Source organism: Puma concolor, chromosome B1, assembly GCF_028749965.1.
Source record: "Puma concolor isolate L17-30 chromosome B1, mPumCon1.1.hap2, whole genome shotgun sequence".
Lineage (NCBI taxonomy): Eukaryota > Metazoa > Chordata > Mammalia > Carnivora > Felidae > Puma > Puma concolor.
Genome location: NC_141670.1, coordinates 35599837 through 35623032, shown reverse-complemented (window position 1 = coordinate 35623032; position 23196 = coordinate 35599837). Strand labels below are relative to the sequence as shown.

General features: G+C 54.6%; 1 protein-coding gene and 1 long non-coding RNA gene across 4 annotated transcripts in view; one reads left to right on the top strand and one right to left on the bottom strand.

The window, feature by feature from the left end:
* Positions 1 to 14399: 14399 nt before the first annotated feature.
* On the bottom strand, positions 14400 to 20094 carry EGR3 (early growth response 3). 3 transcript variants are annotated; one of them, XM_086703475.1, is made up of 2 exons: positions 19542 to 20094; positions 14400 to 18221 (listed from the first exon to the last, which is right to left on the bottom strand). In XM_086703475.1, the coding sequence occupies exons 1-2, from the start codon at positions 19693 to 19695 to the stop codon at positions 17212 to 17214; spliced, it is 1164 nt and encodes a 387-aa protein (XP_086559601.1). In that variant the 5' UTR covers positions 19696 to 20094; the 3' UTR covers positions 14400 to 17211. The 3 variants fall into 3 exon arrangements, with proteins under 3 accessions (XP_086559601.1, XP_086559603.1, XP_086559602.1); XM_086703477.1 differs by lacking the exon at positions 19542 to 20094 and adding an exon at positions 19254 to 19431; XM_086703476.1 differs by lacking the exon at positions 19542 to 20094 and adding an exon at positions 19058 to 19191.
* Positions 16116 to 23196, top strand: part of LOC147581571 (uncharacterized) — a 46681-nt gene continuing 39600 nt past the window's right edge. The window contains exon 1 of the long non-coding RNA XR_015250044.1: positions 16116 to 16463. This is a non-coding gene — a long non-coding RNA (uncharacterized LOC147581571). The remainder of the gene's footprint in view (positions 16464 to 23196) is intronic.

The window sequence follows — 23196 nt, the reverse complement described above, 5'->3', positions numbered from 1 at the left end:
CCTGTCACTGGTGATTCCTCAAGTTCCTACCACTTCTGACAACCTATAGTTCTGTCAAGGCCAAGTGGGAGGGAGCAGCAGACGCCTGCAGATAGGAGAAACACAAATGGAATGGTGGGGTTGGGGCTGGAGGGCAGGCTCGCAGGAGACCAGGCACCTAACAAGGGACTGGCGCTCGGCCTCATCCTGGGCGCTTTTATATGCTTCCTCCAGCTTGGCAAGCTGAGGACCAGCAGGTGGCAGCACCTGGCAGGGTGAGTGAGAGCAGAGGGCAGATCCTGACTTGGCAGGGAAGTCCTTCAGGGATCAGACAGCCCAGATGTCGAGGAAAGCAAGGACAAAGGAGGGTGTGCAGGAAGGCTATCCAAGGGCCAGGAGGAAGAAAGCCCGAGCCTCAGACCCACAGGGAGCTCCCATGGCCAATGCTTTAGTTCCACCCGCAGCGTGAGCCTCTCAGCTTGCATTTCATGGTGCCTGCTGTGGGCTTTTTTTTTTCCTCCACTCTGGGAGAATGACTAACTTTAAGGACTAAAAAAAAAAGTGTTTTGATTACACTGCCTTTTTACCAACTGGGAGCATTAGTCACCGTGGATTGCTGCAGATAACGGGGAAGGCGAGCAGCATCCCCCTCCTCCCCCTCCTTCTCCCTGATTAGCTCACAGAAGCCAAGGAGGAGACATGAGTGAGAAAGAGTGCACCCAGCAGGGGAAACAGTGCCCCTGGACAACACGTGTCCCAGGCATCATTCCCAGGGCAGCCCCCTGATGGCTTCACCTGTAGTAGGAGGCACCCACTAGAAAGAACTGGCAGGGGGAGCATTGAGCCCATGCTCCCCGGGGTCTGAGTTGGCTCCAGGTGGCTGTTCCTCCAGGTGGGTCCAGGGTACACCTGGAAGGGGGAAGACAGAGGGAAGCCACTGGAGACATAGCCCCTGAGGTGGGGCATTGGTGGCTGAGGAGGATGAGGGAGCCCACGATGGCTGTGACACAGGGCTGGGGCCCAGGCTGTGGTGGGGCTAGACAGTTGCTGCCTAGGGCTGGGGCCTCAGAGCTCAGCCTGGGGTTGAGCAGTTCCTGCAGGTGGGGACAGTCCCACTTTCCATGCCCCATACTCCAGCATTCTCCCTTCCTCTCCATCCTCAAGGCGGCAGTATCCGGCACCTTGCATGGCCTTCTTTGCTCCTGCCTTGGTGCCGATGGGGCAGAGGAGCCAAAGCGCTCTCCCGCTGTCCTGCCAGCGATGGGAGCTCTGCACCTCTCTGGGGAAGGCACTAAGGCAGGGAGGGTTGAAGCTGGGCCGTATGAGGGACAGGACGGCCTTGCGAATCTGTTCTTTTGGCTCAGCCCTTTGGCCCATTCTCCCCACCTGGGAAGAAGGAATTTGTCTGAATGGCCCTTCAACTGGCCAGCCACTCATGGATATCCATGTAAAGAGTCCCAAAGATGAGGACAGATAACCTTTGGATTATATTAGCAAAGGAGAAGAAACAATTTTATTTCTACATTTCCCAAGATCAAAGCTACTTCATCCTGATTTTGCTGTTGCTGATTCTCTTACAAAACCAAAATGTCCCCTGGTGCTGGGTGTTCTATGACCGCGAGGAGCTTATATGGCATCACCTCAGAGCACACAGGGTTGCAAGAAGGAGAAGTCCCGAGGGAGGTCCCTCTCACTCCCGTGGAGGATGTCCAGGCACTGGGGTTTCTGTGTGGGTTGTCCCATCAGCCCTGGCATGTCTTTTCCGAGTGTGGCAAAGTTGGCTTCCTCATGTTCCCCACCCCCATTCTCTGCTCTTTGCAGTTCTCCATAATAATAACCATCATTGTGGAGTGTTACTGGTGCTGGGTGAAGCATGTGACATGTATTCAGTAATATATTCTTTTTTTTTTTTTAAGATTTTATTTTAGAGAATCTCCATACCCAACGTGGGTCTCAAACTCACAACACCAAGATCAAGAGTCACCACGCTTTACCGACTGAGCTAGCCAGGCGCCCTAAGATAATGTATTCTTCATAGTAACTTGATGAGGCAGCTCCTCTGAGGATCCTTTTTATAGATGAGGAAACCAAGGCTGAACGAATTGCCCAAGGTCGTAGAGTTGGCCAAGTGACAATGACAGGTGTTTAAAACCAGGTTATGTAAACTGCCTTGGAGTAGAAAAGAAAGTAGCAAAGTGGGGGGTCAGTGGGGGGAGCTGGCATTTATAGGAGACTCACTCATATACCATCTCATAAACACTTGCTGTCTCCCTAAAGAAGGACAATGAACTTGTTGGTCTTGGTCACAGGAGAGCCTGGGATGGTCAAACAGAAGTCCTTCTTGCTGCAAAGCCCGTACTCCGGCTGTGGTACCGCCCAGAGGTCGGCTTGCAGCCAGGAGGGGTGCCCAATGATATCAGACCAGTACAGGGAGGACAGGCTTTGAGCTGATTGTGGGTGATACAGTAGCCTTAGGACTTTTGTCCCCTGGCTGGGATAGCCCTCCCCCCTCAGCCAAAGCCACAGGGTGCTCCAGGTGAGCACAGACCCCAGGAGAGCACGGGTTGCCTAGGGAATCCTTGCAGATCCCACATGCGGTGAGAGCAGATCTAGGGAGTGGGGAGGACTGCCCTAGCCTGACCTTGTTCCAGGCCTGGCTGCCCAGTGTCCGCCCCCTGCTGCTGCGGCCGAGACAGCCCCCAGACACCGGCAGGGCAGGTGGCAATTATCCCTGGGCACTGATTACACTGCGGGGCCAGCCAAAGCCCCAAATAGCCCAGCAGCTCAGCCTGGCACAGGGAGTGGAGAGGGGGGAGGAGAAGGGTCCTGCTGGAGAAGATCGGGCAGGACCAAAGGGGTGCATGGGGAGGATGTGTTTGGAAGGACCGTGGGGGTAGAGAGGGCATCACATCAGGGGTTCTGCCTTTTGGGCAGTCGAGGACACTCAAAGAAAGAGATGGGGTCTTCACTGTAGCAGGCCAACCCAGAGAAGCGGGTCAGTGGATGGGGCGGACACCACTACTCTAGCCTTTCAGAGGGTACATCTGCAGTGAGAAGGTGGTGCCCAGCAAGAAGGGTCATGTAGAAAGGGTCTCGTTGCCCTGCAAGAGGAACCAGTGGTGCCACTGAGGTCAGGCCAGTGTACCTCCAGTCCTAGCCTGCTCTATCTCTGGACCGATCAGGAAAGAATTCTTAAAGAAGGCTCGCAGTGCCCAGGAAGAGAGGCTAAGGGAGGGTGTGGAGCGTGCGGGGGCTCGGGGGGCACAGACTCCCCCTGCCTCAGAGGGCCAGGCCGAGGTCTCGGTGCTGCCCAGGCATTAGCCCCTCTTCCAACCTCTTCCCCTGCCTTGGAGGACATTGTAACCACCCCCACCCCCACCCCCCAGGACCCCAGGGCCCTTCCCTCAGGGCAGTCTTCAAGCAGTAACAAAGGCAAGCAGCAGTGGACTTTGGAGACTGGAACCCTGGGGGGCGGGGCGGCCCTGAGCCCTTGGGATGGGGTGCCTGGCGAAAGTAGTCAGGGCAAGGAGCCCTGGCTTCTCGCCCCTTCATTTCTAACTGTTCTCCCCACTGCCACATATCTGAGGTGTTAGGGAGGCTTGAGACCTGTGGGGCCCGTGCCTCCACAGCACAGGCTGGGGGAGGTAGCCATGGGGAGTGGGCTGGGCCTCAAGGCACTCAGGTGCAAAGAGCGGCAGGTTCCTTTGCGGGCCTCTCTGATCCACCACCCCAACCTGGATCTGGCATCTTTAGAGGCTTGCTTCTTGGAGGCATTCAGCCTGAACGCTTCGAATGGCTGAATGGGAGGAGGAGCTGGATGGAAACAAAATGGACAAAGAGAAATATACCCCCAGCCGTGCATACCGTTTTCCTTCTTGTTTAAGGATAGATTCTCCTGTGTTGACCCCCCTCCCCCACTTTGAGAGTCTGCAACCACTGTGATTTCCCCTCCAGTCAGCCAAGGGAGGGGGCTGAGCTGCTGGTCCCTCCCCCACACCCAGAAGCTATAGCTGAGGGCAAACCAGGGCAGAGTTGTTCCCAGTATTTGCCAACTCCGGGACCAGGCAGGGCAAAAAGCTGGTGTCCCGGAGGTCTCTGCCTGAGACACTCACAGGGATCCACGGTGCCCAGTGTCTGCGCGCCTGCCCTCCCCACCGTGGGACCTGGCGCCCCTCTGGCAGCACCTGCTCGAAAGCCACCTGTGAGTTCTCCGGACCCGGGTCAGAGAAGGAGACCGCCAGTGGCTCCAAACCACCTCTCCCAGCAACTCTGCTCATCCAAATAAGATAGGGAAAAGGCAGTGGGAGGAAATGATAGTTTCATGGTTATTTTCAGAAAGGAAACAAAAAAAAAATGCAAACAGGAGCACACCCTGCATTTTGGTGCAAAATCTAGGAGTCTCAGGGAAAAGAACCGACAGTGCTTCCTCCTTCTTGTCCCCTCACCAGATGCTGGGAAGGGGCTGCCTGGGCTGCTTTTCCTCCTAGGGAAGGGAAAGGGGTGAGAGGCTTAGGGAGCAGACCACAGAGACCCTTCCCACAAAGGCAGGCTGGGCAACTGGAGAGCTGGGAAATTCTGGAGCTGAGGCTTGTAAGGCACAGTGGCTTGTGTAGGATTGGTGGGCCGGGAGGGTGTGTTCCAGGAGCATAGCACAGAAAGAGAACGGAGAGGGGGAGGGGAAGCTGGGGAGCCTGGGCTGTGGGAGAATTGAGCGGGGGCTGCGTGTGTTTGTGCAGGGGGCACACACACAGATGGGGGGCTGTGCAAGCTGGGCCGCACCCAGAGGGGACTGCCCAGGGCCCCACCGGCACCAGAAGGCTGTGCCTTCCTGTCCCCAGGGGGAAACTGGGCTGTGTTCTGTATCCTCTAGGTTTCCTGGCTAATGTGGGGAGGGTGCAGAGGGAAGCGGTGACCTGACTCTCTGGGAGCTTTTTCTCAGGGGTTTTGTTGGACTTGTTTGCAGACCTTTACAGGACAGCCTGCAGAGGCCCGAAGGTAGGAGGATGGGGACAGGAGAGAGGTAGGAGCCGAGGACAGCTGGTACACGGGGAAGAGGGGCATGGTGAACTAAGAATCCCATGTGGTGGCAGATGAGGTGTTCTAGAGCAAGGGTGAGAAAGAGCTGAGGGTGAGCAGACCTAAGAAAACTGGAAGGAGTCCTCAGGAAGGCAGCTGGCCCGGTGTCCCGTCTGAGGCGGGAGCAGTGTTACTATTCCCATCTTATGGAAGTGTCAGCCGAGGCCCAGAGAGGTTAGTCGTGGAGTCCAAGTTTCCATGACTAGCCAGAGAAGGAGCTGGGGTGGAGAGATGGGCGGGAAGCAAACTCAGGGCATCTGTTGGGTGGTGTAGTTGGTGATTGGGGGGACAATAGTGCTGAGGACATAGGAGTGCCCACCAGGCACTGTTCCAGGGAAGACAAAGTCAGGCCAAATACCAGGAAAATCCTGGTCCCAAGAGGCCTGTGGGGGCCTCGGGGGCTCCCCACGTGGAAGGGATGAAGCCTTCCCTCCCAGCTTGCTAAACCAGACCAAGCCCTGGGACCTGGAAGGGTTGGGGAGGAGATGGAGGTAATGACTCAACCCATCTGACACAGGCTTGACCTAGGGGGTGGTTGGGTAACCCAGCAGACGCTCCAATGTGGGGAGGGATGGAATAAATGGGTGATGCTCAAGATAAAGGAGAGAAGGCAGCTGGCAGGGAGGGGCCAGTGGTTCCGGGCAGCCTGCTTGGGAGGAGGATGGGGGGAAGCGCGCTTGGATTCTGGGGATGGGAGGAATGAATGAGGTTTCAGGACATCTTGGGAGGCCTCTCCTGAGATGAGGCCCCTGTAGGAGAGGCAGAGGCTCTTGGGGGCTAATATCCCAAAACAGAGGATGCCTAGAAGTAAGAATTCCCAGGGTGGAGGCCTAAAGGCAGAACTCTGAGTTCTCCACAATCCCACAGTTCCCTCCCCAGGGCAGTGGCTCTGTTCAGGAGCCAGCCACCCTCTGGCGCCTTCCAGTCCATGGACCCGGGGCTGATCCGTGCACCACAGGCCACAGGTCCCAGACCAGGGGACCTCACTAAATGGCATCTTATACATATTTGGCTTAGGCCAGGAAGCCAGTAGGGATGGAAAGAGGTCAGAGCTTCTGAGCAGCGGCAGGTAGGATCAAGTTTGGGCCCAGGAGGACACGAACAGAGACCTTTTCTTGTCCTGCCCCTGCTGGGCTGGGGCTCATCCCCCAGCTATGAGGTGGAGGGGTGGGTCTTGTGTGCACAGGGTCCTGGGACCTCCAAGGTCCCAGGTCCCAAGGTCCCATCTAAGCTTGAAGAGCCATATGGATTCGCCCCTAGCACCACTCACTTTTCTGATGGGAACTTTAAGACCCAGAGGGGGACTATGGCTTTGCAAACATCATATAGCTTTGTCCAAATATCAAAGTCAAGATCAGGAGCCATGGACTGGTACCATGGTACCATGCACCATGGTACTCCTGGTGCAGTGCAGGATTACCATATAGGAGTCCCAGAGATGTACAGCTGTTTGATGATATGCATTCTCATTGGAGGAAGATTTCAGACCCAGAAGGTACGGTTTCTAACAGTGCGGCAGGGATCATTTCTGGGCTTGTCACCTCTGACCCATCTGAACCTATATAGTTTCCTCATCTGACTTAGTAAGAAGAGTGACTTTAGTTTAGACCTGGCTCCCAGCTCTGCCTAGAATATCTGCCTGGAATATTCACCTGTAGAAGGAGAAAAGTGTTCCTCAACACTCTTCTTCAGGCTTCTGGGACAGGATAGCTCTCTTTCATAATTTTACATTGCAGCAGACCTCTCAACAGCCATGTAGAATAGGGGTATTAACCCCATTCTACAGATGGGAGAACAGAGGCTTGGCCAGGTTATGAGACTGACTTGGTCATATCTCACATCTCTTGGTCTGATATGGTTAACACAGAGAGAAAAGTGATGCTGGGGCCAAAGCTAGAGCTTTGGTCTTTTGGCTGAGAGGTCTGAGCTCTCCAGTGAATAGCAAAGGAGAAGGAAGTGGATGGGTTGAGGGAAGGAAAGCAGAGGTTTGTGTTTGGAATTGTGGAAGTAGGACTCTAAGTGCCCAAAGAGAAGAGGATGTGCGGTAGCCTTTCCTTGCAGCTCACCGTCTCAGGTCCTGGACTGAGGAACAGGCAAGGAGGTCAGCCAGAGGGATGCTCTGTGCAGACCAAGGAGAATCAGAAGATGGATCTCCCAACATATGCCCTCCCCCAGCCCTGGAGCAAGAAGAAGCTACCAGAATATAACACAGGGAAGTGTCATCTGGGTTGGACAACCTCCACCAAGCCAGCTGGGCATTCTCCAGAGATGCCAAGCTGCTGTGTTGCTTCCTGGGGCCCATGGGCCACTGGGACTTTCTTTTCCTTCTCAGGGAAAGCGATAAGAGAGTGAGCAGCCCCACAGGGCACCAGGTGAGCATCCTGGGGTTGATCCACTCTACCTAGAGTCCAATGGGATAATTTACGAAGAGACCTTTGCTCAGCGCTTGGCATGTAGTGAGTGCCCAGTACCTTGGTGGTTTCATTATGATTGAGAGACACGTAAGAGGACTTTCTGAGACCCTCTGGGAAGTTTCCTTCCTCCCGACCCTTGATCTGCCAGGCTCTGATTTAGGTGTCTTTCTATCAAAGACCACCATCACAGGATATCGAAACCATCTGTTTATGTGTCTGCCTCTCCCCGGACAGAAGGGAAGACCCTCGAGGGCAGGGGCGGTGTCCTGTTCATGTTCACCTTTGTATTGCCTGCGACTCCTCCTAGCACCATGGACAGGCACGCACCTGACTCCATACAGTTTTGCTGAATTAATGGATGAGCGAATGACATGTGAAGAAGCCCTGGATGGTGGCAAGTTGCTGGGGAAAGACAGACACTGAGGGGGGCTTTTGGAAAGACATGACATGGAAGACCAAAAAAAAAAGGAGGAGGGAAGAAATTTCTCTTTTCCAAATGAAATTTCTTGGACAAGTCTATAGATACAATGCCACAGCGCCAGGATTTGCAGTGAGCTCATGGTGAGGTATACAGTGGACCAAGTGATTTGGGGGCTGTCCCATCTCGTAAATTCAAGGCTTGGGGTAGGGGTGAGAATATGACCGTATTGGAGGAAACTGGCCAGCTGCCAGCTCTTTGCCAAGGCAGGAAACATGGCCAGTCCAGCCATAGATGGAGGAAGCTGGCTCCGCAGGAGCAATTTCTTAGAGCCGAGGCCCAGGGGGAGTCCCATTCTGAGACTGGGCAGCAGGAAGAGGCATCCATCTTATTAGGGACTCAGCAGTAGGGCAAATGTCAACAGGAAGAGAAAGGGTTCTCAGGCTGGGGTTCTTGAAGGAGGCAGTTCTTTCTCTCCTTGGCCAAACCAGGGTTTAGGAATCATCACTGGCCTCTGAGAGGACATAAAAGTAAGGTTAAGAAGATCGCCGCAGGGATCGGTGCAGGGAGGGGGAGTGTTGAGGCCAGAGAGGAGAGGCAGCCTGGGCAGAGGGAGAGGGCCTGGCAGCCTCACATAGACCCTGCTTTCTCCCCTTCTTCCTGTGGCTGACCCCTTTCCTCTCTTCTTTCTACCACTCTGGCCCCATGCGGCTCCTTGAATAGTTCAAGAATACCACCACCAGGACCTTATACTTGCTGTCCCTTCTTGCCCAGATGTCCACATGGCCACCTCTGGCACTTCCTGCATCTGTACAAAGGCCCCCTCCCAGTGAGGCCACCCTAGAACACCCTAGATCACTGTAACCCCCTCCCCAGCACTTCTCATTCCGATTGCTCTGCAGTATTTTTCCTCTATAGCACATATCACAATCCAACATACGTGTTTGTTTTTTACCTGCTTCTGCCCTGGAGAAGGGAAGCTTTGTGAATGGGAGGATTCTTTGTTCACTACTATATCCCTCAACAAATAGTTACTAAATAAATGAAGCAATCAGCAGCTTTCCATGGGACCTCCCACTGATAGTCTGAATCTGAGATCCTGGCTCTTCCTTTATTGGATGTGATCTTGGAAAAGTCACAGAACCTCTGGAGGCCTCCCCCCCTCCACTTTTTTTTTTTTACTTGGAAAAGAGGGTGTTAGACTCAGTGGCCTCTTAAGGTCCCTTATGACTCTACAAATGCAGGGGAACCCACCTAAGGGGATGGGATGAGGTAAGGGCACTGATGTCCGTGATTCTCTCATAGAACATCACTGCCATTAAAGCTCTGGATGGCGCTTCTGCTCCTAAACTAGGGTTGGGCAGGGGCAGTTCCATCAGCCCTGAGGCTGGAAGCTGAGAACTGGCCAGAAGGCTGAGGTCAAGGATGGATGACTAAGAACAAGCCTCAGATCCAGAGAGAGGGACAGACGGGAGGAACTGGGGCTGCTGTGTTTTATTTAAATCCCTGATAAGGATCAGGAAGCAGGCAACAGCCCAATGACACATTAATTAACTTTGCAGATGATACTGCATCAGGAAGGTGTTATATCCACCCATCTAAGTGAGAGAGACAAGAGGACCTCGGATGGGGTCAGGAGCCAGCCAGGAAATGGCAACAATGAACAGCAGCTGCGGCCGGGAGTGGACAGGACTTGTGTCCTCTGGGCGGATTGGGGTGGGGTCGAGAGGATCCATTTTCAGAATACAGATGTCCAGTGGAGGGCTGGAGTTGGAGGCGGGTGGTGAAGACACATAGGTTCCCTTGACTGTATTTGAGTTTGGGTACAGACCCTTGGTGGAGACAGAGCCTTCTTTCTTGCATCTGTGTTTGGAGGATGGGGAAAGGGGACAGGGTAAGGGACAAGGAAGATAAGTAACATTTGTGGAGCACCCACAATGAACCAGGCATCATACACATTGCCTCATTTGACTCTACAACAGCAAAGCTAAGACAGGAGGAAACTGAGGTTTAGAGAGACTAAGAAACTTGTCAAAGGTCACACTGTAAGCAAGTGGCAGAGTTGAGATTCAGATCTAAGACAGAGGTGGAGATTCCAAAGCGGGCTCAGGGCCCCAAGGGAAAAGCCAAGTAGCTGCTGGGTTATCACAGCACCTCTCAATTTTCAGGATGGAGACCTGAGTAAGGAACAAGTGCCTCAAAGGAGACTTTCCTTAGTGCTCTTGGGTCACACAGGCACTGGAAGTTCTCTGCTTTCCTGCCTAGATGGCCTGACCTTCCTAAGCAGTGAAGAGAAGGGAACAAGGAGAAATGGACGAACTTTAGGTACCTAGACAACCTGGAGGGGCAAAACACTGAGGAGCAGAAAGTGCTAGAACTCTTGCAGTGTGTGCTTGAGAAGAAGCCAATGTGCCTGGAGGCCCAGTTCTGTTCTGGTCACTAATCTCTCTTTGGTGGAGACAGGGACCTGATGTATCTGGGTGGGCAGCCACCCCAGAGAATACAGGTCCACAGACAAGGGTAACTTTCCCTGAGGAGGGTTGGGGTGTCCCCAGCCTCAGTAGTGTCAAACAAGTCTTTTCCTCCAGGGAGTTGAAGAATGGGAGCGTTCCTAAGACTGTAACTAGGAACTCAGTGGGTAACTCAAATAGGAACTCCATTCAGCTATTTACTGCATCAGAAAAGGCAGTCTGTTTCTGGTTAGGTCATGATGCCGCTGTGAAAGGCCAAGGTAAAGATGGCTGCGGGCCCTGGACAGGCCTCACAGGGAGAGCCACCCTGAAGGATTAGTGATCACACTCCATGCAGAATGAGCGGGGCCCAGAGAACATCATTGGGGGAAATGATAGGATGGGACACTTGTAGAGTCTTAGAGGCCCTCCTGAAGGAGGAGACTGTAGGCAGAGGGTGGGCTGCCTGAGGTCCATGAGAAGCATTCTGAGGCCCAGAGAGTGACTTCCTTTGTCCTTTGTCCAGGACCTTGAGAGTAGAGGAAAATATCGGTATACCAGGAAAGCCCCATGTCTTGGTCCTACGAGAATGTGCTAGAAGCTTTCCTGGAGACAAGTCCAAGAAGCAGGACAGGCAACATTAAAGAAACCATATGGTGGCCAAACTCCCACCCAATCTAGAAGTGAGAACGTTTTGTTCAGTAGCCAGCACCGTCTAGAACCTCGTATTCTCTAATTCTTCTTGGTCGTGGCTTTGGGCCATGTTCTGTTTGCATTAGTTCCTTAGTAAGATTGCCCAGAAACCTTTCTTCTAACCATCTGCATGTTTTCTGGAAGGGTAGAAATAATGTTTTCACACCCAGGTCAGTGGGCAGAAGAGCACTGTGCCCCCGGTGGCCAGCAGAGGTGGTGGCAGGTGGCAGTGTCCCAATTCCAGGAGCCAGACGAAGCAGCCATGTTGAGGATGGGGAATGAGGATCCTAGGCAAGCGAGTCAGGGTCTGGTCCCTTCCTGCCTTGGCATGGACATGTCAGAGACTTTAGTGCAAGTTGGAGAAAGCCTCATCACACTGCCCCCAAACCTGGCCCACCTCTGTTCTTTCAGAGGCTGTGAAAATGATCAATTGTTGAAAATATGAGAGATGGGGTAGGAAGGAACCTTCAAGCAAAATGAATGGTGAACTTTCAAAAGCTGGGATGTTGGGAGAGCTGACAAGACCAGACATGTTTCTGGCCTCTGTGGATGACTGATGGAGCAGTGACTGTTCGTAGCATCATCCCAGGGGCTGGTATGGCCAAGGGGCTCTGAGATTCACTTGGCTCTTTCCTCTTCCTCTGGAGACCTCATTCCTCTCTGTGCACAAAGAATGGGTTTTCTAAAAAAGGACCACTTAGGATAGATTTAGGATTATGACCTATTTTGAAAACCTCATGGCACCTTTTAGAAAGTCATCTTCCCCCGGTCATTAAGATTTTGCCAGTATGACTCCCAGTCTTTGGGACACACAGAGGCCTCCTACTTTCCCTCTGCTTATTATCCCACAACACCAAGGGAGCCAATCAAGGCCAGGAAAGGGCAGCTCACAACCCCCTCACCTATGGCAGGCAAATTCTAGATTAGTAAAAGGGGGTTAGTAGCGACTGGCCATAAGCTACCACTTTGCTATAGTCAGAATCCACCTTGCTCTCCTTTTGATATACTTGAGAACAATACATAGACACACACTTATACACACTCATCACTACTGCCACCACCATTTAAAAACATACTCCATTCTTTGCCCTCACTTGTCACAAAGTATCTCATTTGTACCCAACCCTCTTCCGCTGAGTAAAATTTTGCAGAGTCATTGCCTTCAGTAAGCTGCTCCAGAGGTGTGTGTGTGTGTGTGTGTGTGTGTGTGTGTGTGTGTGAGAGAGAGAGAGAGAGAGAGAGAGATCTTTCCATTTCACCCCTCAACACCTTACAGGTTGCTTCAGACGGAGCTGTGCCTCTACCTCTTCTACACTTTTATGCTTGATTTTGCTTCAGGCAAAGCTTACATTGATCCTTTCTCATGATAGCTCCATCCAAGCCAAGGCTTTCCCTCTGCCATCTCCCCACTTCATCCCTAAGGTTGAGGGTTGAGTTTCCTCTCTCCATATTTACAAAACCCAGGCAGGTTGGGTTGCTGGTATGATGCTATCTGGGACAGTCTTATCTAGCTATAAAGTATGAATCAGAGATTACACCACACAGGGCTGGTGCCAGCCAGGCGGGCTGCCATATTGTCAAGTAACCCAGTGGTTGAACCAGGTTGGGTTGAGTAATATGCACCAATGGGAACTGAGTTTATTAATCATGCAGCATAGTACACTGTTGACGAAAGTGTAACTCTGAAGGCCTGATGTGATTGGAGAAGGTGCAGGTGGGGCTGGATGCTAACTATGAAGACACCCAGTGACGCTATCTTCCTCTGATAATATGCACTTGAAAAACACATAGAAATCTGGAAAGGAAATGTCTAGTTTAGCATAGAGGTGGATTATATGCTCAATCATTAGGACTTTTCAGCCATCTTGGATGCCCTTTGTTAACAAAGGATACCTCCTTGGGGCTGTAGTTGTTTGGAATTCTGAAAGTTTCATGAGGTGAGAGAAGGGAATTCAAGATGGCAGCCAGTGACCTGGAATTGTGTGGGTGAGAAAATTTAAGATTCCATACTGCATTCTCTTTATTGATCTCTCACTTCAAAAACATTCTTTTCTAAGGCCACAGCCCACCACCTCCACCCTGGTCTGCCCTCAACTTCTTGGTAACTACAGCCAAACAGAAATACCACCCACATTTTTCAGTGTGATGGGCCTGACTGGGGCGGCAAGAGAAGTTCCTGTCACTGTATGGTTTCTTCAGGCATGGAGACACTGTCCCCCAGTTGCAACGTGGTGCTACATTTACATAGCCCAGGATCAGACACCAAGCCCCTAAGCTTCAATGAGGCAGATGATATGCGAAATACATGACACAGAAGTCCAAGTGAGTGAGTGTTTTAGAGGGCAGGTAGGAAGAAAGGGAGAAGATAGGACTGATCCGTCCAAAGACTGTTCTAGAACAAGTCTCAGGAGGATAGAGGATTCTAAAACCTAAAGGGAAATAAGGTGAGGGAGCAGGATGGAGACGGGGGCACATGAAGAAAGTGGAGGGTATGTATCTCTTTCAGAGAACGAGAGAAAGCTCTAGGGCTGGCAAATAAACTCAGTTATGAAAGGGGAAGGTTCTGGGCAAGAAAGCTCATAGAGTAAGGGAAGCATCACTTTTATGGGAGATAGAAGTTGTATGATGCAAGGGGTTAATGCTATATAAAATATTCCCTGTATGTTCTCCAAATCCCAAATGTTCTTTCTTCTCTCAGAAGCATCGGATCCCTGGGTAGTTCATAAGAGCAGCTTTTTCAGCCAAGACCATCTTTCTCAGGCAGCTACAAACAGTGAGGCCTTGAGAGTCCTGTCCAAGTGGGATTGAAGTTGTATAATTTTTAAATCTGATTTTCCCCAATTATCTGACCACAACAGAGCCTCCAATCTCTCTGGTTATCTTGCCAACCTTGAAGAACCCCTGTCAAGTCTCCACCTGTTTTTCAGGCTTCAAAACCTTTAGCAAGAGCACTACTCAGTGTGGCTGTAGTGACTCTATAGGGTCCTGTTCTGGTGCCCCTGTTACCTCGAGAGAGAGAGTTCATAAGCCAGGAGATCCCCTCCCTTCCACCCTCAATACCCATTAGAAACCAGGAAGAAAGGTTCTAGAAGTTTCCAGTCACTAGTCCTGATTCCCATGAGTTTATCTGATCTGCCTAATCTCTCTGGCAGTGTGAGACTCCCAGAAGGGTGGAGGAGAATCCTATCCTCCTAGAACCACAGTAAACACTCGACACTGGATTTGAAACACCGGAGCGCGCAAAATTCTGACCAACTTCTAACATTGCCAAATTCCTTGTTTTACATTGAATTTACAGAGCAATCACAGCAAAACCAGGCATAGGAAGCTACCGAGCCAACCATCAGCCAAAAACAAAACGAGACAAAAAACAGGCCAAACCAAAACTTTATACTATGAAAACAAGAAATAAAATAAGGAGATTTATAGGCCGGCTGATTGTCAGCAAACACAATATATTTACTGTATTAGCATTTGCTCACAGTGCAAATGGTACAACATTACACCATTTCAATATTTCGGTTTTTAAAAATGCTGTTTTCATTAACTATATTATATTGGCATAACAATGTGACAAAGGAGCAAATGAAATATTGGTGAAGAATTTCACCTTTTCACAATATCAAGCATATTTTGTTAACCTTAGTATAAGGTACTATAAATCCAAGAAATAAAAACATCCACAAAATATATTACATCTGGTTTGTCTTTTTCTAAGTACTCAACTTTATACAAAAGTCTTTCAAAAAATATCATTCCCCATAGGTTTTCCTGTTTAAAACCTGATTTTTTTTCTCTCAGTTCACATAAGTTAGAGTGCATTTTCTTTTGTTGTTTTTTAAAACATGCAGACATATAAAAAATCTGGATAGCACAACCTTTTGGCAACAAAGTTATTTTTCTCTTAGTTTAAGCTTAAATGTCTGAGAACAGTTTTATTAAAACAAAGGAAAACTCAGATGATCATGCAGTGGCATGCATAAACCAGAAGGAGCAAGGAAAAAATATTAAAGGATATTTGATTCCTCCTTCCAGCTTTGAAGTGACCAAAAATTTTGTTTTTAATAATCATCACATTATAAAAAGTATTCAGCAAAATACTGTCTCTGCAAAGAAAGATTTTACCCTTCAGCTGAAAAAATATGGGCCCTCCTGGCAAACTTCGTCCTCTTCTCTTTCCTTCTACAAAAAGTCCAAGTACCTGGAAATTCACAAGCCCCCTGCTCTTTGATTTTTTTTTTTTTGTCCCTTTCACTAGACTCCTTTTAGTATTATTTATCCACCACCAAAGAAAACAAAAACCAAAAAAACAAAAACAAACCCAAAAAACAAACAAAACAAAACAAAACAAAACAAAAACCCGGTGCTTTTTTTTTTTTCTTAAAAAAAAAAAAAAAGTGGGAAACGCATAAAGTGACTTTAAAAACAGACATTCTGTAAACTCCAGACCTTTGTTCCTTCTCTCTGGGCAGCTCAGTGACCACACGCTAAGAGGGAACAGTACATTCAGTCAAGACTGTGCTGGAAGCTGTGTCAGAGAGCAACCTTCCCTACTACTCCAAAAGAGTCACCCCTGTGTGGGGGGAAGTGCTGGGGAGGAGGGGGTGCCTGAGAAGAGGTGAGGTAGGGCGGGGAGTAGGTGAGACTGGGGTATGGAAAAGATATGCCTCATTCAGCAATATGGATTAATGCAAAAATACCCATATCTTTGAGGAAAATTTGGACAGAGATGAGTGCATGTGTGTATATGCGGGTATACATACATACATATATATGTGCATGTATACATACACACACCTATGTAGATACAATCTCATCAGTTACGTTTTTCATAAAAAATAAATCATTTAAAGCTTATATACCTACAAATTCTCTTTATGCCGGTGCACTGCACTGGATAGCCAAGTACCTTAGAGATTTTATTGTGTGTATGTATGTTGCATATATGTATACATGTGTGTATATACACCTACATACATACACACACCCCCCAAGTACATAGATCTGAATTCTACCTGTTGTGTTGGGGATGGCAAAGGATGAAACACGAGCCTGCTTTCCCATCAGTGGGGGGGGGGGGGGGGGGGGAGGAGAAATGGGTATGAGTGAGAGAAAACAAAAAGATGGTAAAAGGTGGCTGGTTGAGGCCTGCCTTTCCGGAAGAAGATTTTGAAAGAGATGGGAGAAGGCTTAGAGAGAAGGGCGTGGAGAGGGAGAAAGGGCAGAGGGCAAACTCAGGAACGTGGAGTTTAAAAAGTGGGGTTGAGGAAATCTGTTGGTTAAAAGGCAGGCTTAGTGATGGCCGCTCCTTCTCCCCGCAGATCAAACTGCCCTGAGGCCTAAGAGGGAAGCGCTCGGAAAAGGAGGGGTGCTGAGAGGCCAAACCCTAAACGGCGGTAGCAGCACCGCGGCGGCGGCATCCGAGGCATTTCTGTAAGAAACATTATTTCCGAGCAGATGGAAGACCGTCTCATCCGGCCACGTGCAGGCCCCCAACCTGGGACATTCCCCCAGCGGCCTGGGGACCCGATGTGGGGAAGAGTTTGGGGTGGACACAGCCCAGCTCAGCTCAAGAGTCACACACACACACACACACACACACACACACACACACACGTGTGTGCGCGCGCGCGCACACACACACGCACACACAGAACACTCACGCGAGCACGCACACTCGCGCGCATCCCCGCACGCAGGCGCGCGTGCGTGCGGCGGGCAGCAAGCTCTGCGCTTTGGTGCGCTCCTTACCCCCTCCCCCTCTCGGGTCTTCGAGGGGGAACCGAGGGAGACGTGGGGGGAACCGTGAGGTGCTTGGGTCGGGCGAGGCTTGGACGGGCCCCGCCTTCAGTCCCCCGCAGGTCCTTGGCGCGGCCCAGCGGCCCCAGGATCAAGACGATCCGAACTGAACAAAGCGGGCTAGACGCCACCTTTCCGCCCCCACGCCTTGGTTGGGGGGGGGGGGGGGCAGCGAAGGGAGGGCGCCTCCTGCCCTGGCCCCCGACCGTTGGCCGGTGTGAAAGGGTGGAAACGGGGGACATCGAAGGGGAACAAGGGACCTTACGTCCATGGAGAGGCCAGGGCGCGGCCCCTGCGCCTCAGTGGCTAGCTTTCCCGCTGCTTTCAGGCGAGCAGCTGGGAGACACTGGAGGGGAAAAGTGGGGATCTGGGGGCCGAAGCCTCAGGCGCAGGTGGTGACCACAGGGGCCAGGGACACGGGGGGCGCCGAGGACGCAGAGGGCGCACCCCCCTTCTCCGCCTTCTTCTCCTTTTGCTTGAGGTGGATCTTGGCGTGGCGCTTGCGCTCGTCGCTGCGCGCAAACTTGCGCCCGCAGAACTCGCAGGCAAAGGGCTTCTCGCCCGTATGCGTGCGGATGTGAGTGGTAAGGTGGTCGCTGCGACTGAAGCTCCTCATGCAAATCCGGCATTGGAAGGGCTTGTGGCCCGTGTGGATGCGCAGGTGCCGGGTCAGCTCGTCCGAGCGGCTGAAACGGCGGTCGCAGCCCTCCGCCGGGCACGCGTGGGGCCGCTCGTGGAGCGGGGTCTTGCTGGGTCGGTTGGGATACTTGCGGGGCCGGATGGGCTTGAGCGTGAGCGGCGGCTGGGGCAGGCTGCCAAAGCCCGGGTGTATCTGCTTGTCTTTGAATGCCTTGATGGTCTCCAGAGGGGTAATAGGGGGCGGATTGACCCGGATGGGGTCCATGCCCTGGAAGGGCTTGTGCTCCGGAATGGAGCCCATGTCGTTGGGATGGTGGTATAGGTTGTAGTCAGGAATCATGGGGAAGAGGTTGCTGTCCAAGGCCGGCTTGGCCGATTGGTAATCCTGGGGGGAATAGGCGAGCCCAGGGTTGCCCTGGGGGTCGTGGAAAGACACAGGCTCCGAGTAGAGATCACTGCAGTTAGAATAGGGGGGCAGGGCCGGATACATGGCCTCCACGTCGCCCTGCGGTGGCTGCACCATGCTGGCCGTGGAGGTCTGCGTGCTGAGTGCCCCTGAGGCCGGGGGCACTCCCAAGATGCCGGCGCTCATGAGGCTAATGATGTTGTCCTGACACCAGTTGGAAGGGGAGTCGAAGGCGAACTTTCCCAAGTAGGTCACGGTCTTGTTGCCGGGGGCTGGCTGGAAGGAGCCCGAATAAGAGAGTTCCGGGTTGGGCTTCTCGTTGGTCAGACCGATGTCCATCACATTCTCTGCGGAGAGCGGGGAAGAGAGGGGAGGGGTGAGTGAAGCCGAGCCGGCTCCCGGACCGGGGCGCCCGGGTCCTTGCTCAGGTGTGGAGGGTGCGGCCGGGTGGAGTGAACAGCGCATGGGGTAGGAGGACAGCTGCGCCCCGGCGCAAAGCGGGCGGTGCCGCGCTCCCGGGCGCAACCTGGATACAGCAAAATACTACGGATCGGGGTGTGGAGTGGCTGCCGCACACACACCGCACACGCCGCGCACACACTCACGTACCACACGCACACACGCGCGCGCGCGAGAAGCATTGTTGTTGTTTCCGAGGTGGGGCAGGCAGGTAGCTGCAGCTACAGGTAGTTTCAGACCCGGAGCGCGCTGGGCTCTCGCTCTCTAGCGCACACAACTCGGCCTCTTCCCCTAGCCCTGTCCGCGCCGGGACGCCGCGCCTTTCCTGCCCCGACGAAGCCCCCAGTGCGCACCGCGCCCGGGTCGCTGACCCGGAGCGCTCCGACGCTTTGTCCTCGGCGCGTAGAGGGGTTCTGCCCGCAAAGGGAGCTCTCCCGCAGCCTTCCTGGGCCCCAGCCTTCTCCAGGCCCGAAGGAGCTTTCGGCTCTTGCTGGGGGGGGGGGGGGGGGGGGGGGGGGGAAGCCCAGCCTCGGCTAGTGAGGGTGGAGGGCGGCGGAAAACCGGCCCGTGCCTCTATGGCGGGAGTGGCCACTCTTCCCAAGCTCTACGGCCAAGGGATCGCCCCCCGTGACGGCCCCCGCGCCGGTGGACCCCCTCCCTCTCCCCGCCGTCCCCACACCCCCACGGCGTTGCTGAACGCCCCGGAAAGGCAGCGTCGCAGTACCTCTCCCACCGCGGGGACTCCACGCCGCACATGGCTCCATCCCGGGTGGGAGGCTGAGGGAGTAAGGGGGGGGGGGGAGCGCGGGTGAAAGGGACGCTGGGCTCCTCCCGGGAAAGGGGGCGATAGCACCACGCCTTGCGCGCAGCCTGGCGATCGCGCCCCTTAAGTGGAGAACCCCAGAGCCGCTCGCACCTACCTCCCTCTGGTCGGCGGCTGCCCCCACCCGGGAGAACCGAAGCCTCTATCGTGGCGTCGCCAACCGAGCCTTCCCGATCGGGGAGGGCGGGAGGAGTGGGTGGGAAAAGCAACTCGCCCCCTGGAAAATTCCGAGCGCGCCCCCCATCTCTCCATCCATCCATCCATCCATCCACCATCCATCCATCCATCCACCCATCCATCCATCCATCGATAGCTCGTTCCCTCCTCCTCTTCTCTCTCCCTCTCCTTCCTCGCTGCTTCGCCGCCGCCTCCCCGCCGCCCTTACCTGTAGCCATCTGATTGTAATGGGCTACCGAGTCGCTGCTGCCAGAGAAGAGGTTGAGCGCGCTGGGGATCTCCTCGGGGTACAGATTGTCAGGCAGTTGGTTTAGCAAACTGCTCATGGTCACCGGCAGCTTCTCGGCGAGTTTGCCGGTCATAGCACTCCCGAGCTGCCGCCGCCGCCACCGCCGCCACCGCCGCCGCTCGCTCCTAACGCAGCTTCCAGGCAAGCGGCATCGGAGAGGCGATCCGTGGTGCAGGGGAAAAGCATGCGAGAGGGAAAGTTCGGGGGGAGGGGGAGGGAAGAGGGGAAGGGGTGGGCCAGGGGAGGGGATCTTCTCTTTTTGGGGTGGGTGGGAGAGAGGGCAAAGGGGGGTAATCCTCTTGGGTGCCTCAGCTGGTGCCTTAAAGAAGCTGGGGGGGGGGGCGTGTGCGGGGGGTGGGGGTGGGCCTGGGCTGGGGAAATCTCGGCCCGAGGGGTTGGAAGCGGCCTCAGTATTGATCTCACAAACAGATGCGCGCCGGCGGCCCCCCCGCCCCCCGATCCGCCACCGCCACCGCCGCCACTGCCGCCGCCGCCGCCTCTGCCGCTGCTGCTGCCGCTGCTACCACCACCACCAGCCCCGCCGCTTCCTAGCAAGCTCACTGCTGCCCAAAAGCTCCCAGCCAGGGAACTCCACCAGCCTATTTATCTGAGCCCCGGGAAAGCTCCGTGACGTAGCTGCCCATATATGGACAGACAAAGCCCAGCCGAAGGGGCGCGACGTCACAATGGAAGCTCCTCACAATGGAACATTAGAAAGCAGGAAGCGGGCCGCAGCCAACGTGCGGCGCCCGCAACGCTCGCGGATCTTAAAAAAAATGAGAGAAAGAGAGAAATAGAAGAGAAGAAAGAAGGAAAATTCGAGAGGAGAGAGGAAGGAGGGAAGCAACTGAACGCAAAGCGTAAAGCGCGCAGCGCAGGGTGGAAAAAGCAATAGCAGCCAGTGTGTTTATTTTAGGTGCGCTCTAGGAGAGCGCGCTGATACCGCGCGGGGCGGTGGGATGGAGTTGTTTGCAAGTGGCCCCCAACACCCCAAGCAGGGAGAAGGGGAGTTGGAAACACCGGGCGAGGTCCCTTTGCAACCTGGGAACTTCTGGGGAACCCGGAAGGTGTGCGCTTCGACCCGGCTCCAGCCGCATTAGAGTCTCGTATCTAGGACCCTGCCCGAGACTGAGAGAAAGAGAGCGCGTCCCTTTGAGGAGGATTCCAGCGTGTCAGGGATCGCTGATCCAGCATCCCGATCACTTTCGAGCTGCCCTCACTCTGATTCTCCGCCCACACCCCGCGGCTCCCCGGGCCCCTGACCCTGCGCTGACTCCTAGCTGAGCGCGGTGGCCGCGAGCTTCGTAGCTGCAGAGCGGCTGCGCGGGAGGCGAGAAACCCGCACTTTGGGGGTCGAGGATGTGCGGTTTGAGTGGTGGAGAAGTAGGAATGGAGTTGAGGGAACAGGAAACACGTGCACCAAACCCCTGATAATTCTCTAACGGTTCCAAAACACCCCCTTTGGCCACGGGATGGCAGGAGGGCCCAGCAGGCCCAGGCACAGTCCCTGTCTATTGCTGCCTGCGAAGGGCCCGCCACTGAGTTGCAGCAGGAGCCTGCCGAACCCACAGTCTCTGAACCACCTCCTCTAGTCTCTCTCTACCCTCCCCCTCGCCTTCCACAGGGCTGTCCCCTTTGCTGCCTGCCGGCGCCCCGCAGTCAAGGGCCTCCAGTTTGCCGACCGGAACGCTGTCACCTCCCGGAGCGGCAGCAGATTCCGGGGGCGGCTGCTACGTTCCCCAAAGGCCTGCTCCGGCCGGGCCGCGGGAGAGCGGGAGGAGAGAAAGGGAGCGTGGGGGAGCGACCCCGAATCACACCGGCACCGGCTTGGCGTGGGAGGATTCCCTCCTCGGTGGCCGTGTGGGCGCGGTGAATCCCGTGTCCCCCCCCCCCCCCCCCCACTGGGGAGTCGGGGTTGGGGGAACGTGCAGTTCTCAGGGGGAGTGGGAGTGCTGACAAGGAGGAAGAGAGGATCCCCGGGCCTCACTCCGTGGGAGGGCCACGCGGGCCGGGGACGTGTGGGAGGAACTCCCGAGCTGCACATTGCGGTGGGGGTGGATGACAACCTCGCTCCCCTCCCCTCCGCTCGGCGGAGAACTGGGGGTGGGAGGGCCCGGCCTCCCCCGGATCTTCTCCGATTCTTAGGAAAGGAGGGATTCCCGCCGCCCGCGAGCCCCCTCACCCCGCCCCTGCCGCCGCTCCCGCCTGGCTCCCCACACCTATACAGGGGAGGCACTGCGCCCCCGGGCTCTCCTCCGCCTGCGCGGCGCTGGGAGGGAGAGCGCTCTGCAGCGGTCCCCGGCTCCGGCCGGAATCAGGGCATGCAGCGCCTCCCGCCCCCGGCTCCCTCCCTAGGGGGGCGAGCGGCCGGCCCGGGGGCGTGGGCGGCAGTGTGAGCCCGGCTGGGCGCGGGAGGGGCCCGGGCGGCTGCAGGGAGGGTCGCGGGGCGGCGGGCCAAGCCGGGAAGAGCCATACAAGGAGCGGATCCGGTGACGCGCCGGCCGCGCCCCTTCTCCTCGATTTGGCTGCTGATTCCGGTCCCCGGATTTGCATATTTTGGCATCCAGTGGAAAAGGAAAGAGGAACGGAACCCGCAGCCTTTAAAGGAACCGCACAGACTCTAGCGTCACCTAGGGAGGCGGTCTGGGGGGCGTGAAAAATTAGCCAGCGGCTCGGGCCTCTGGCCTTAGAGCCTGGCAGTAAGCGAGAGGCCAGGAGCCGCGGTGACTAGCGAGTAACGTCCGCACCTGGCCTTTTCTGTGGCGCTTTGTGCTAAGCGTGCACCGGGAGGTGGCAGGGGTCTCTGCGGGTTCCTGCCCAGGGCCAGGAGACGCCACCAGGTCCGCGGCCTTGGGCGTGCGGCAGGCCCCAGTATTGACTGCAGTGCCCTTGTTTCCCCGCGCAAGGCACAGCTCAGCCTGCGGGGGTGGCGGGAAGGAAGCCGGAGACCTACAGGCTGTCAGGCTCGACTCCGGAGGACCCTGCCCTGATGCACCTCCTCGCCATCTGTTGAGACCTCTCCCCAGGCGAGGGGAGTAAGGAGCTGGAAACCCTAGTCCTGTTCGATGGGGGCCCACGTTAGGAAAGGCAGAGTCAGTGGGAGAATTTGGGATCCTTGAAAGCTTCCAGGACCCCAGAGGCTGTGGAGAAGTGTAGCCACTCCAGAGATGGCCCTCAAACACTTCTAGGGTAGCTGGACTTGTTGCACCCGAGTAGCAGAGCTCGTCGGCCGGCTGCACCCCCTGCTTACCTGTTGGTGAGGTTGGATAAGGGTCTTTGGGCACAGATTGCCTCCCCCCCTCCTTCTTACTAGTTCTTTTTTATTTTTTTATTTAAACATTTTTTAAAATGTTTATTCATTTTTGATAGAGAGGGACGTAGTACAGCTAACAGGGGAGGGGCAGCAAGAGAGGGAGACACAGAATCTGAAGCAAGATCCCGGCTCTGGGCTGTCAGCACACAGCCGGATGCCGGGCTCCAACCCACCAACCAGGAGATAACCACCTTAGCTGAAGTCTGACGCTTAACGGACTGCGCCACCCAGGCGCCCCATCCTTCTTCCTAGTTCTAGATA